General features: G+C 41.1%; 1 protein-coding gene across 4 annotated transcripts; it reads left to right on the top strand.

The window, feature by feature from the left end:
• Positions 1-2,540: 2,540 nt before the first annotated feature.
• LOC100828846 lies at positions 2,541-13,846 on the top strand. 4 transcript variants are annotated; one of them, XM_010240667.3, is made up of 9 exons: positions 2,543-2,785; positions 3,569-6,422; positions 6,499-6,579; positions 10,945-11,097; positions 11,447-11,607; positions 11,692-11,842; positions 11,946-12,068; positions 12,494-12,581; positions 13,414-13,846. In XM_010240667.3, exons 2-9 carry the CDS (start codon positions 3,699-3,701, stop codon positions 13,593-13,595), a joined length of 3,663 nt encoding a protein of 1,220 aa, XP_010238969.1. In that variant the 5' UTR covers positions 2,543-2,785; positions 3,569-3,698; the 3' UTR covers positions 13,596-13,846. The 4 variants fall into 4 exon arrangements, 3 of the variants coding, with proteins under 3 accessions (XP_010238969.1, XP_003560267.1, XP_010238974.1); XM_003560219.4 differs by having other exon boundaries at positions 2,543-2,965; XM_010240672.3 differs by having other exon boundaries at positions 2,544-2,785; positions 11,695-11,842.
• Positions 13,847-15,810: the final 1,964 nt, after the last annotated feature.

Below are 15,810 nucleotides of genomic sequence, written 5' to 3'. Positions count from 1 at the left end.
AGCAGGCTGGCGTGATGTGATCTGAGGCCAGCTGGGTGGCGGCTAGGGAAGGAGCGACGAGATAACGTTTGACCTGCTGTTGTTAACTTTTCTACATTTACATCCTTGCAGTTCATAAAAAAAAACCGCAATCCATGGTTGGTGACAAACTTTTACCTTTACAACTCACACTTTCTTGAAATAAATTCATAATCCATGATTTTGAATCACAACTGAAACATATATAAAAATATATTTCATTCATGTTTCAAAGTACAATGGACTTAGAGCATGTACAAAGAAAACAAAGCATGTTGTAAAATAAGTTATCTTTAGAGTTAAATCCTACAATTAAAGTTTGGACGAATAATATTAATGAAATAAATGTTAAGAAAATGTGAAACTAGTACAATGGGAAAATTGTCTTATCATTCTTGTGAAGAGATTACTCTTAGTTAAGAGAAGACTAATGCTCTTCTTCGTTTCTTTCTCTTTAACGTAAGCAATTATACTAAGTGACATAACTAAGAAAACGCTGAAGTCATCTCATTGTACACGCCATTATATGTTGATTTCGAGAAAGTGCAGGATTGTAAGTGTAAATTTTAAGATTCAACTTCTAGATGTAACACGAGCGGATCCAACCGGGTGGAGGTGTAGAAAACCCATCACCCCGCTATGCATAAGCGAAGACAAAAAAAGAGAGTAAGCAAAGCAAGGATGCGGAACCGCCCTCCCGGAGGATTACATAAAAAGCCGGAGGAGTTTGGTGCCCGCCGGTGGCAGGCCGCGGTTCCCGTCGCCTCCTGCATTGTTTCGGCACCGGCAGGAGTAGGGGAACCCGGTCTTCCATTTGGTTGGTGTTTTTAGCCCTAATTCTTTGTTTCTTGACAGCGGTGGCGAGGTGAAGACGACATTCTGTTTTCAAATAAGTCCTCCGGCTCCTTTCTTGTGCCAGCGTCTTCAATTTCGCTGACGTTGGGGGGCTAGCAAGGGCGAGTTGGTCAGATCTGTGTTTTGCTCCTTGGCGCCCTGGATTTGGAGTGTCTCTGTGTTTTGTCTACGACTTGTGAGCGGGTGCGCGGCGGCGTGCCCAGGGAAGAAGATGGATGTGTCTGCCATTTTGGGTTCGTCGTGGTGTCTAGTGAATCTGGCTGCTTGCTAGGCGGTCTGGATTTGTCCCTAGATCTGGTGCTAGAAGGGTTTGAATGACGCCTCCGGCCGATGTGTTTGACAAGAGTGCGGTTCAAAAAAGCTTTTGAGCAAGGGACTTCAATGCCAGGTATGTGGCCTCTGGGGGCTCATTCTTTCTTCCGACTGCTCCGGTAACGCCGGGGGGATCAGTTCTTGATAACGTTGGGAGTTGCGGAGAAACTCTCTGAATTTACTTCTAATTTTAGTTTTTGAAGGACTTCTGTTTCTTGGTGGAATTTGCAGTTCTGTTGTATCCTTTCGTTGTTGTTCTCGTATTTGTATAGAGGTGAAACTGGATCAGATAATTTCCAACCAGATCTGTTTCCGGTTCCAAATCAGGTAAGATAGAATATGGGAGATGAACTTGTCTATCCGGTCGGATTCTAAAACAGATGCCGAATAGTTAGCTGGATTCAGAATAGGATATGTGATCGGTATTATACGCACACACTAGATTATTAATCGGATAATCCGACATGACTAATCCGATTTATGAGGTATTTCATATGCAGCCCATCAAAAGAAAAGCTCGGGCCGAGCTATCTTTTTCACCTAGGCGGTAGAGTCCTAGTATACAGTCTCTCTATTCCCCGTCCATATCGTGACCAGGACCCAAAGAGTGGCCGTAGCCAATCGTGTTACGACGGGACAATGGAATGAACCGTTACAGTAGTACTCAGTAGTCATTAGCTAATCCCTAAGAAGATGCAACGGCGAATTAGTGTTCGTACCTTTTCCGAGTTCTCCGATCCACTTATTATGGATTGGATGGATTGGAGGAAGCAGCTGGTAGTAGCTAGTACAGCGGCACTACTTGTGGTTCGTTTCGACAATGGAAATTGATGATACTTAATTTTGAACATGGTTGTTTTTATTATTTTTTTATATTGTCCGATCATTTTTGTCGGCTTCTGGTCAATGCCGTTCAGTTACCGTACAAAGTCTGTTTTCGAAATTGTCCGGTACATTCCATATCTGTTTTCGCATCCGTACCGCATTGGAATCCAGAAAAATATGAAATATGATACGGTATGGTCATTATCAGTCCGAATCCGATCCGGTTTCACCCTTATATTTGCATCTGTTAGTTTTCCACTTTTCCTTGATATATAGCGTTTGCTATAAAAATAAGGTGTCCACGCAGAAGAAAAGAAGCATCTCTGCCAATTTGAAAACGGAACAAATGAAGCCAGGCAAAAGATGCCAAAATTTAACAAGACGGATGACGAGTGATGAGCTACCGTGGGGGCCTCCATACCAACTCTCCTGTGCCCTCGTGTCAAAAAAAAAAAAGAAACTCTCCTGCCCTCCAGATAAGCGCTGCGCACCCACGCGACACAGTCACGCATCTTGCTTGCCTTGCCAGCCAACAACAACAGTTTGATTTTGAAGGCGAGGCCAGTGTGAAGTCAGCGTGAGGAGCGTCTTGTCTTGTCGCCTCTCCTCTCCCTTTCTCGTCCCTCCCCTTTCTCCTCGCAGACACGTCGCCTCCGAGATTCCTCGGCCCCGACGCAGCCCTCAGCCAATTTCGCCCACCCGAATCAGCAGCCCCGGCGGTGGTTCTCCTCGGTCGCCCTTCTCGGCAGCGGCAAGCGCGCGCTCATCTGTTCAGGTCAGGGTCCCTTCTTGCCTGTTCCTCGATTTTCAGAGAACGCTTGCCTGTTCCTCCCTGCTGTCTCGAGTGCCTGTCGATCCGGGCCGGCAGCGTGCTTTGATGCGGCAAGGACGAGGTCGCGGCGCCGGCGTGCTATGGCCCCGCCCCTGCCCCCCTCCGTCTTCCTTTTTTTAAAAGGTTTGTTGTTGTTATTATTGTTGTCCTGTTTGGGTAGTCTCCGTGTTTGGGTAGTCTCGTGAGCGTGCTTTGGGTGCGTGTTATGTCATGTGTTGTTCGGCTGCATGAATTGCCACTGCTCGCTACCCTGAGCATCTTGCTGTGACTGTGAGCTGTTCTGCTGTTGGAGCATGGCTACGTCTGGCTAATTTTCTTGGCTTGCATAGAGTAATGTTTGTATGTCACTATTTGTCGCATATTGACGCTAAAGAATCTAATACGAGTGTACTTCTTTGGCTAGATCCTCATGTATACAATTAGTAATAGAATTTGATCTGCTACTGCTCTAAAAATAATAAAGAATTTGAGCTGCTGCTCATACTACTAATTTTTTGTTGGCCTCATGTGGGATATTATTGGAACTGTTGTCTAGACTATTTAGCTTATCCCTGCTTGTCTTCCCACCGTGTTGAACGCAATTCTTGCTCCACAACAGTGTTGTTTCATGCTACCAAATGCAACCCCATACCAAATCTTGTCCTGGATAATTAGATTTTTAGTGCTTACAAACTCCAATTTTGCATGTTCTTTTTTAAGTGTGATTATTGTGCTTCTGTGCTGTAGGTTGAGCTGATTTGCTACATCATGTAATGTGTTGCTTCTCGGAGGCAAAGAATCAGTTCTCAAATTCATGGATAAATGACAATGAGTTGTAGGTCTTGCTTAATTGTTGGACTTTAGCCAAGAAGGCTTGATGGAACCTAGAAAAGATGATGTCCTCTCTAAAGCTCAAAGTACTGTACATGGATCCCCGAGCTCGAGCTCAGCATCTACCAGCTCTCCAGTTCCAGAGTACCCTGCTACAAGCACCACTAAGCCCGTCCTTAATTTTTCAATTCAGACTGGGGAGGAGTTTGCTCTTGAATTCATGAGAGATCGAGCTATATCCAAAAAGCATCTGGTTCCCGTTATGCCTCGTGATCAAAATGCTGCATCTGTTGCCGATCTTAAAAGTTCTAGAGGAATCCTTGGTGCTCACCGTACGGGAGCAGAAAGTAGGTTTGATGCATCGATTTTTTTGACAACAGATAATCAGCAACCAGATGAGCTTGAAAGAAGATCTTTTGCTGAAAATGAAAACAGAAGCAGGCACATATCAACTAGGTCGGTTCCACGAGCTCCCTCCAGTGGTGGAAGTAGTCATGGACTGGCCCATGGCTATGCTTCTTCTGGGGCCTCAGACACCTCAAGAAGGATAAAAATTCTCTGTAGCTTTGGGGGGAAAATATTACCCCGACCAAGTGATGGAAAGCTTAGGTATGCAGGTGGCGAGACACATATAATCCGTATCAGTAGGAATATTTCCTGGCAGGAGCTCAAACAGAAGACAACAGCCATCTTTAATCAACCTCATATTATCAAGTATCAGCTGCCAGGTGAAGATCTTGATGCACTGATTTCAGTTTCAAATGATGAAGATTTGAGAAACATGATGGAGGAATGTGGCTTCCTTGATAGTGGGGAGGGGTCCCAGAAGCTTAGGATCTTCCTCGTTTCCTCGATTGATTTTGATGACATGAATTTCAGCCTTGGCAGTATGGATAGTGATTCTGGTATCCAGTATGTTGTTGCCATCAATGGTATGGACGTGGGAGCTGCAAAGACTTCAAGTGGGCATGGTTTAGTAAACACTTCCATCAATGAATTTGGTCAGTTTATTAATTTCAATGTTGATAGTACTCCGGCAGATCTAAGGAAAACTGGTTCTAATTTGCATAGTCTGAATGAATCAACTTCTGTCCCTCCTGCTATTATGTCAAGACCAGTACCGGTGGGTCTATCCAGTGATAATACAGCAACTTTGCATTCTTACCCTAACCATGGGATCCAGCATGTGCATGGTTCTGATTTCTCTTATCCAACTTCCAGTGAACAATTTCATGATAGCGAGGGCCAGATGTCTATTCCTCTATCAACACCTTCTGATTTTAGATATACTTCCCAGTATGCACCTTATTCCGGAACTGCTTCACTCCAATCTTTTGAGCAACAGTCATATCAGGATGGCATGGCAGTAGGATCAGTGAAGAAGGAAAAACGGGATTCTGTCAAAATGCCGCTTCAAAACAATGGACTGGATTATTTTCGGTCCCTTGAGAATCTGAGTGCTCCTATGCTGGATCACGAGTCTTCTGCTCTGAAATATATGCATTCAGAATTGCCTGCTACTTCTTCTGTTCAAGAAGGCCTAGCATCTTCTGTCCATCCAAGTTACAGTGTGAAGAGCCTAGAGACTTATACCGCGTCAAAAACTATGTCCCCTACTCAGGCTTCAGAGTGTAATGAAGATGATCGGCAATCCAGTGAAGCTTTTGCATCTGGGTGTTCTGAATTTCAAGTTGACATGTCGGATCACAGTAATAAGAATTCACCACCTCACCCTGGACGAGTTTTTCATTCTGAGTGGATTCCAAGGGAGCAGGCAGGGTTTCTGAACCGGTTATCTAAATCTGATGATCCACTTAATTCTCAGATTCTAATTCTTCAATCACAGTCTGGTGTGGCAAATGAATCAATTGCAGAAGCTATTGATCCTGCAGTTGAGGGGACTGAAAAATCAAATTTAGCCACCTGGGCGTTAAATTTGAATGATCCAATTACTGATGATAGTCTCATACAGTTTGGGAAGGAATATGTCAATACTGTACAACAGACTTCTCCATTTAATGAACAACTGTTTGGTGAGACGATGTCCTCAAATGATACGTGTATGCATGTAGCGGAAAAGATTGTAGTCAAAGGTAAAGTTACGGAGGCAACTACTGATGGCATAGAAGCAACTAATCTGCGGGGAGATCAGGTTGCTATGCCACATAGTTGGGATGCTCCCAAGCCTGCATTCTCAACTGATGTTGAATCTGATCCAGTTGTGTCATGTTCCACTAGTACAGTAGATGATTCTCGTAAGGAACATATTATCCCTAAAACACATGATAAAGATGTTGCTGGTTGTACCGGACCTACTGGTGAGAGGAGCTCCCCTGATATTCTTTCTGACTTCTTTGCGAAAGCTAACACTGCAGCGCAATCACCACATCCTCTTAATGATCCTATCCTTAGCTTGAACATGCCTAACTATGAACCCCAAAGGTGGTCATTCTTCAGAAATCTTGCACAAAATGAGTTTCAACATAAAGACAGGGACAAAGATCTAGCAAAGATTGAGGAGGGGTCTTACCCTTTTGCACATTTAGAGCATGACATGGTTAATGTGAAGAATTTCCCCCCTCAGGATGTTATTCATGTGGGAACACATTCAGTGCCTTCCAGCACCAATGTTGATTCTACTATTTTGCCGCCAACTTTTATCCCATCACAAACTGACAACCCACCGATGATGAAGACCGTTGAAGGGTTTCAGGTTGATAATCCTTTTACAAATATGCGTGAGATGATACCATCTGTTCCTGAATTTGAGGTATAAGGAGGTCTGAAATCCTTTTTCTTTCGTGACATTGGTAGTTCATAAATTTGGACTGTTTTCTTGGTTTCAGGAGCCAAAGTTTGAAGAGAGCAGAGCTGTTGGACCTGTCATGGATGCTTCTTTTGTAGATAACGATTTTGAATACTTGCAGGTATAAATGTCTTTCAGTTGCAAGGCAGTTTATGCACTGCCCTTGTAGTTGATGTCCTTCTACATATTAGGAATGCTTTGCTTGTATTCTACAATCACAATAACTCTGAGTTGATTCATGCTTGTGTCTGCATACTGGTTATGCATCTATATATAGGCAAACTAGCATACACTTTTCTTGGTGCTGATGCCAGTGAACTCTGCGATAAGTGGAACAACAGCAAAGCATGCAGTTGAAGATATGAAATAAGTAGCTAAAACCATGGATCTGTAACCAGTTATTGACCAGTTCTGTGTCTCTTGGTAGTCGGTACTAGTTAATAGTCACATACTCATGTGCCTTCTTTCATCTGAAATTGTCTAAATGCAACTGTAAAATCGTAATTTAGATTCACCATGGCCAAGTAACTATCTGAGTCCCAACTTGCTTGTTCAATGGTGTTTATAAAGTCATTCAAGCATCTGATTTCTTGGCCATAAACTGTGAATGTTTCTTCTCTTGTCAAACCATCTATTTGCCTCTTCTGGCTATTGCTAGTTTTGTAACTCATGTCAGACCTGGCAAAACCTACCTAGCCTTACAAATTCTGGAGATTTAAGTTTTAACCTGGACGTGTGTTGATGGTCATAACTCTAAAATATATTTTGTATGATGCAATTCTATTATCTGAACCCGTCGACCTGACTAGCTATGTATTTTAATTACTGTCATATGCTCTAATGCTTTGACTTTTTATCGAGACAAGTACAAAATGCAAACTTCTTGCTGTCATGTAGAGTAACACATTCAAAACTTAAGAGATGAATTTATTTTGTTATGATGTAGTTCCTTCTTTTAATGTCACTCTACTTAAAATTAGAAAATAGTAAATGGGCACCTGTCTAGGAATACTTCTTGCAATCTTGAAAGGAAATAATATTTTAGTTGTGGTTATCATGTTTTTGCAATGGTACTTGGCATTGCTTTTGTGGGTGTTCGAGGAGGAAATGACCTAGAACATCAAGCCAAGGAAAGGAACACGTCATGGAGTATAGGATTTGGTTTGTTCATTAATGTTATTTTAGAGAACGTGGAAAGGCTTTGCAAATATTTTTGCTAAGAAGAAAAGCAAACAAATATACAAGAATTAGGCCTCCAAGGTCTTTTTAGATTACACCATAAGAAAATCGTAACAACACAGACGCAGGAGCTACATCTAAAGGAGGTTTGCTTAACCGAAGGCCTGCCTGCAACGATCAACTTATCCTGTGGAGTCTTCAGTCACTGATGCCAGATCATAAGACTTGACTAGGAACACTTATTACTCTCACGCCTGGCAGTACGAATACATTGCATGGTGAGGACGACGGTGGAGTCGAAGTGCTTGAGTCGCTGCTTTGGGGGAGCACGTGACCTGGAGGGCCAATAATCATGGAAGGAGAAAGAAGACGTATGGGTGCAGAACCAAAGCCTCCCCAACTGAGGGTGGCCTATAAAGGTCCCTGGTGTATGGGAAATGCATGAGGATGTGCTCTGCCGTTTCTGGCATCTGTGCACAAACAGAGCATGTGCTGTGGTTCGGGATGTTGCGCTGGGTGAGAAGTTAAAATTCAGATCTGACGCTGCGTAGTGAGCCGGAGAAGGAACCAGTATTTGAGTGACGCCTTTGCTTCTGAAAGGATCTTGTGGAAGGGAAGAAAATCTGGCCAAGAAAGGCAGCTTTATAAGTCAACTAATAACAGAAGTGTCCAATAAACTTGGGTATAAATAATTGAGAAGAATTGATTACCAAAATGAAAAAAAAAAACAGTTGGAGAGTTATTATAATCCCATTATCCTAGGGGTTGCCAGTTTCTGACTACCATGCGCATGCTGTTGCTACCATCCTTGTCGCAGATGACATTTCCCCCCTCCTTGACAGCCAGCTCATCCTCGAGCTGTGGGGTAGTTGTCATTGTTGAAATCATTGGTAGGACTGTAGTAACAACTCTTTGAAGTGGCACAATTCTGTGAAGATCGTTGGTGGTGGAGAGAAATAACGGAAACAGCAATCACATGGTAGTTGGTAATGTGTGACTGTTGGTATGCGGTTGAACCCTACCCGAGACATGTCTGTCCTCATACGGCATGGTCTTATGCAGCCATGACCAGTGAGACCAGATATTCAGGGCTTGTTTGGTTTGTGCCAAGAGTTGTCAAGGATGGAGATACCTATATGGCCAGCACCTCCTTCAGATCCTTCACAGTTCCATCATGTTCTCCCTACTAGACTTTGTCTAATCAACCAGGTAAGCGTGCATAAATTGACTCCAATACCAATTGGTATGTGTCCTAGGAAATAGTGAGGATAAACATCTGTCAGAGGAATATCAGACTGCAATGACTTTGTCGACTTGAAGTAGAATGAAGCTATGCTGTAACAGCCTATCATGGAGAGGAGTATAGCAAGGACTTCATGACTTGATTGAGTTGTTTATCCATCTTGGCTTAATATGAAATCATTCTCCATCCTCAAATGGAGTCTGCCAAATAATTTTGGCTATATCTATGATGGAAACAACTAATTTAAAAAGATATTAGTTATCAGTAATATCTACTGCCATGCTCTTCTTGTTGCTGCCATCTTTGGTGCACATGACAATCACGGACTACGATAACAAGCATTGAACAGCTCACTAACAGTTCATCGTACTCCAAAAGTATGGTGCATTATGTGAAGAGTTAGCTCTGCAGTTAAATTAAATCAAGACGTCCGAGTGACAAATTAATGCATCTTCATGAACATGGGCTTTTGACGCCCAAAAAGCGAATATGAGGGTAAATTGCACATGGAACAACCAGTCCAACTTGAATTGCACAAAATACCATGTCTAAGCGACATTTTCACATCTCACAATCTAATTTAGCATGCCGCACACTGCACCAACCCATCTACATTACACCACTAGTCCACTATTTTGCCCTGAGTTGCGCGAAACACCATGTATTAGAGATCTTTTTATGAAAACCACGTTTTTCATATATTGGCTTGTTTCAGATAGTACTGGTGAGCATCATGCAAGTAGATGGGGTGATAAGGTGGGTTTTGACATGGATCACGCCCACTTGGCAGGCGTAAAAGTGAATAATTGGGTCACATAAAACATGATGTTGTCCTATTCTCCGCTCTCCGGCATCGTGCTTATACGTGCGGTGCCAGCCTATTAGGAGAGCAAGTCCAACCAGACCGAGAGGTGAGCTTGTGCAACTCCGACCTGTCCAAATAGATGTGCATCAACGTGTTCAAATAGGTGATCTTATGTTAAGAGATCTCTTAGACATGGTACTGTGCGGAGCTGCAATCAAAATACCCCAGTGTAATGTTAGATGGGCAGGTGCAATGTCCAACATGATGTTAGAATAGGCGGTGTTTAAATATGTTGGGATTCTATTTAGATGTTTAAATATGTGGCACATTAATATCTTCTGGAATACAATGGGACTTATAGGAAATTAATATAAAAAGAGTAGGACTGTGAGAATACTGTATTTTGATCGAAAATAGCGCATGCTATAATTTACATCCCACTAGCCAAAGCACTAAAACATCTTGACAAAACTGGAGTCGAGGACACAATGGTCATTTGATGGTTGAGGTTACAATATCATTTTTTTTGTAAAACCCAATGGCATATCTCAATCGTTATTTTGTACTGACTTGCGTATTTTGGATTTTCTTTTAATCCTGTTGAGCTAGAAAAAAACTCTACCCCTAGCCCCCAAAAGGGAAATTGGCGGCTTCTATTTCAGCAATATGTTATTGCATACCACTTCTTGGCATTAATAGCGCTGTTCCTGTCCATATTGAGTTATGCAGCGCTATAGCACCACAGTGGCCCAGTAATTAATTAAAGAAATCAAACTCAAATTAAGGAAGTTATAATATTCACATGGTTTGTTTATGAAATGCAAAATGTTACTACTTGCCACCGGATGAAATGTACTATATGGGAATTTTCTTTTTATATCCTTACGTGGAGACTATACTAACTTTATTCTTCACTAGACCGTTGGAAGTGAAGGCACAAACGTTGTTAAGATACATCAAGTAATAGTATAGTGTTTAACTATACACGTTTGTACTTGGAAAATCTGGTCGAGTGAGATTCTACAACTCGGTTACACAATTTGGTTCTACTGAGATTCACACTGAATATAATACACATCGATCTTGTGTTAATCTCCATCTGATATTATCCTCAGTTATTATTGGGCCAGGGTTTCTGTGTGCATGAATGGCGTTAGCTGTTTGTGAATTTCAATTTGTTAAATTTGGCTGGACAGTCTGCTTTTTGTTTTTTCCTTGAATTATCTTACTGAAATTTAGACTAAAAAATTTCTCCTCAGATCATCAAGAATGAAGACCTTGAAGAACTTAGGGAACTTGGTTCTGGCACATTTGGGACTGTATACCATGGTAAATGGAGAGGAAGTGATGTGGCTATTAAGAGAATAAAGAAAAGCTGTTTTACAGGGCGATCTTCAGAGCTGGAAAGATTAGTAAGCTCCACTTCAGCTTAGTTTTGTTTCCATAATAAGTATTTCTGATATCATTGCTTATATTTGCAACATCTTAAATACGCAAATAGGTCATGATTCATGAGCATGGAAGCTTACAATACAACACAACATTATTGCAGTATACGCTTGACCGTATTAGGGGCTTAGGATTACTATTGTGCAATGATGTCATGCCTTGACAATCCCTACATGCAGCAAAGTAGACAGGAATGGGATACCACTATGCTTGGATGTTGATTAATATGTCCTCACTCCCGAAATTGCTCAGAATAAGATGCCAAACATGTTAGGTACCACAATTTACTTCCATATTCGCTGTTTTTTTCAGGCAAACGAATTCTGGCGCGAAGCTGAAATTCTCTCAAAGCTTCACCATCCAAATGTTGTGGCTTTTTATGGTGTTGTGAAAGATGGGCCAGGTGGTACCTTGGCGACTGTAACTGAATTTATGGTGAATGGTTCTCTTCGGCATGTCTTGCAGCGCAACAAGTAATTGCTTTATCGGTTTTGCTTTTTTTGTATTTCAGTTGTTCTTTTATTGCGACTTGTGAGTGACAGTATTTTGGTTGTTAGCAGAAATCTTGATCGTCGTAAGCGGCTCATCATAGCAATGGATGCAGCATTTGGGCTGGAGTATTTGCACTCCAAAAATATTGTGCACTTTGATTTGAAGTGTGATAACTTGCTCGTGAATCTTAAAGACCAATCGCGTCCTATTTGTAAAGTGAGATACACTTCAATTTGCAACATCTCAGTGTTTTTCATATGCTTTTCTTTGAACTGATTGCTTTGTTTTCCACTCATTCTGTGAATATGCTGTTGTTCAGGTCGGTGACTTTGGCTTATCGAAAATAAAAAGAAATACCCTGGTTTCAGGTGGTGTGAGAGGCACCCTTCCATGGATGGCCCCTGAATTACTGAATGGAGGCAGCAATAAGGTGTCTGAGAAGGTTAAACCAAAATTCTTGGACTTATTGGCCTAAAAAAAATCTTGGACTTATTTAGAAAGTCTTAATTTTCCAAAAAAATTATATCTTCTATATCTAAGTAGAAGCAACCCACTACTTGATTTCTCTAAACATGCAAGCATGCCACGTCATCACATAATTAATTTGTTCACACCTATTTAGTGGAAAACTCATCCTTTTGCACATGCATGCATGTTACTTCCATCAAGTTATTCCCACTAAGTGAAAAATGTACAATTTTATTATATGTTTTCAATTTTGAATACTCTTTATGTTAATTCCGCAACAACGTGCGGGGCATCATCTAGTTCATTCAACTTTGGTGACAATAATATCCACAATTGGTTCAGTTTTTATTTAACAAGTTCCATTTAAGGTACTGAGTCATATCACTGCCATGGGTACAGGTTGATGTATTTTCCTTTGGCATTGTCATGTGGGAAATCCTCACTGGAGAAGAACCTTACGCCAATATGCATTATGGTGCAATTATAGGTGTGTAATTCATTCCCTGCAGCATTTTTTAAGGAAACTTGTTCCGACTTGAAATGCCGTCTGTGTTTTCCTTTTTCTTCTGTTGGCCCAAATAGTAGCACTTCTGGGTTAATAATTTTGGACGAAGTGACGACGAAAGGCAAAGTAAGGTGATCTATGGAGATGCAAATGGGTCATCATTAGGGTACCCTCGAACCCTCTTTATTTCAAACAAATGAACTAGTTTCCAAAAAGTGGTATGACTTTCAAATTTTAGTTCATTTGATTGAACTAAATAGCCTGTTTTTAAAGAAAACTTTTGGACCATGCAGTGTTAAATTTTGTTTCCTAAATTTTCGAATCATTCAAAGACAGTATTATAAATTGGAGTAGGGAAGGTGATATTTGCAAGAGCGAGGAGAAAAAATTACAAACTGACAATCTGATGTGATAAAAAAAAAGGTGTTCCAGACAGTATCCTGCATTACATAAAACAATATCCACTGTGCTCCCTGTTCTCAATTCCTGCAGTCCTATACCCTGGTTATCTGATGTTCCAGACTGCCAGCATTTTGCTGGTATTAGGAGTTAAAATCCTGACTGGTTACTGGCTGCTACCACGAGCAACTGGATTTCTTGGTGATCTCTGGTTACCCAGTCGACGGCCAAAAAGGATAGCCAGATTTGAATTTCGTGTATTTTTACACCATATAAATACTGTGATAGGCTTTTATAATTCATTGTTCTTATGCGAACTCATTTCTTCCAAGACCATTAATTACTTCTATTCTCGTGTTTTCTCTTCTTCCATTATTATGTGATGTGATATGGGTCTCTTGAATTCCTTTTGTAGGAGGTATCGTAAACAACACATTGAGGCCGCATGTGCCAGCCTCATGTGACCCTGAGTGGAGGAGGCTAATGGAGCAGTGTTGGGCCCCAGATCCGGCTCAACGTCCAGCCTTCACAGAGATTGCTGGGCGGCTCCGTTCCATGTCGGTGGCGGCGAGTCAGGTCAAGGCAACCTCCAAATAAAGGATGCAGGTGGAGTACTTCTATATTCCAATTGGTTGCTTTTCTTTTTTCTTGAAATCAATACATACATGTAAGTTATAGAGGTGTAAAATTAGTCATTAGCGCTGTATACCATTTGTATATATACCATTTGTACCATCTCATGGGCTGATCTGTCTCCATTTTTCATGCCAGAATTTGTTTGGGGGTTGTATAATGGATATGTTAGAGAGAGATATTCTAATTGCAAAAGGACTCCTGTTTCTTTATCTTCTTTTTGTAGAAAATTATTTCTTTATCTTCTTATACTTGGATAGTACTCCCTCCTATCCATAATAAGTGCTTTGCACTAAATTCCCAACACCTATTATGGATCGAACTATGACTTTGTAATGAATTCCAACACTTATTATGGATCGGAGGGAGTATATTTTAGCCTAGAGCCTGTGGAATAGATCAAGTTGCTTACTCCCCCTTTCCATGTTATGGGATTTATGGTTTTTGTCTTAAGTCAAACAAAATTTTGACCAAGTTTATAGGAAAAACTAAACATCTGCAATACCAAACTAGTAGCAATAGATCATCCATGAAATATATTTTCATGATATATTTATTTGGTATCATAGATATTGATACTTTTTCCTATAGATTTGATCAAACTTTAGAAAAGTTTACTTAGACAAAAAAAATATATGCCTTATAATATGGAAAAGAGGGAGTATTTCCTTGCATGCTACGCGTACTCCTCCGATTCTAAATTATTGTCGTACGAATTTATATTAAAATCACGACACAAGTATCTATGATCGGAGGGAGTAGATTTTCTTTTTGCGGGCGGTGCGACAACCTGTGCTCACACCAATTGCCTTCATTGAGTGCACCTTCTCCTTCAGCGGCTCCCACAGGTTGTGGAAAAAGGTCACCGCCCTCGTGATGGTCGTTCTCGCCTCAGCAACTCTTAGAAGAATAGTCATATTGTTATGAAAATAGAATTAAACTAGAAACGGGAGACATGAATTTAACGTGGAAACCCTCGTGGGAAAAACCACGGACGTACGAAAATGCAACTTCACTATGTTGGAGTATTACAAGCACGAGACGACAGGTCGTTTTTAGGTGTGACTACATGGGGTATATATAATGGCAATAAACATGAGTCCTAATAGGACAAGGAAAACGAGTTCAACTCGTATACCAACACAAAGGCCAAATCTATCCTGCTACGTCTAGCAAGAGTTGGTAACGGATTCGGATCATATTTCAACAATCTCCACCTTGAACCGAATCCCCTCCAGTAGTCGAAGAAAGTAAACACCTCCAAACAAATGAGCATAAACACCTTGTGCGTCAAAGTCCATAGGACTACTGAGTAATACCAACTAAGCCTGAGCAAAACTCAAACTTATTGGCAGGAACTGTATTTGTCATCATATCAGCTGGATTATTATGTGTACTAATCTTGCTGACTTTAACATCACCTTTAGCAATGACACCTCGAATAAAGTGATATCTCACATCAATGTGCTTTGTTCTCTCATGGAACATTTGATTCTTTGTCAGGTAAATAGCACTTTGACTATCACAAAATATTGTAGTGCAAGACGCACTTCCACAAAGCTCAGTAAATAAACGTCTTAGCCAAACAGCTTCTTTACAAGTTTATGAAATAGCCATGTACTCGGCTTCTGTAGTGGACAAGGCAACTGTAGCTTGAAGACTTGCTTTCCAACTAACGGCACATCCTCCAATGGTGAACACATAACCGGTAAGAGATCTCCTCTAATCTAAATCACCAGCAAAATCTGAATAGACATAACCAACAGGTTCATCTCTAGATTTTCCAAATTGTAAACAAGCATTTGCAGTGCCCCGCAAGTATATGAAAATCCACTGAACTGATTTCCAATGCTCTTTACCAAGATTAGCCATGTATCTACTAACAACACTCAACGCATGAGATAAATCGGGGCGAGAACAAACCATGGCATACATAAGTGAACCAACTGCGCTGGAATATGGAACTCTAGACATGTACTCAATATCATCATCTGACTGTGGACATGAATCTGAAGAAAGTCTGAAATGTGCAGCTAAAGGAGTACTCACTAGTTTTGAATTCTGCATGTTGAAACGATGCAATACTTTATTGATATACCCTTTCTGACTTAGGTATAATTTTCCAGAGTGTCAATCTCTGGAAATCTCCATACCAAGAATCTTCTTTGCTGCACCAAGA

Source organism: Brachypodium distachyon, chromosome 1 (assembly GCF_000005505.3).
Source record: "Brachypodium distachyon strain Bd21 chromosome 1, Brachypodium_distachyon_v3.0, whole genome shotgun sequence".
Taxonomy (NCBI): domain Eukaryota; kingdom Viridiplantae; phylum Streptophyta; class Magnoliopsida; order Poales; family Poaceae; genus Brachypodium; species Brachypodium distachyon.
This window is presented reverse-complemented; position numbering and strand designations above follow the sequence as displayed.

Excerpts from the sequence above, each read along its gene's own strand:
- LOC100828846 (XM_010240667.3), top strand. The coding sequence starts at position 3,699 with ATGGAACCTAGAAAAGATGATGTCCTCTCTAAAGCTCAAAGTACTGTA. Across the intron at positions 11,608-11,691 it reads CATGTCTTGCAGCGCAACAA|CAGAAATCTTGATCGTCGTA; the intron begins GTAATTGCTTTA and ends TTTGGTTGTTAG. Across the intron at positions 11,843-11,945 it reads AATCGCGTCCTATTTGTAAA|GTCGGTGACTTTGGCTTATC; the intron begins GTGAGATACACT and ends GCTGTTGTTCAG.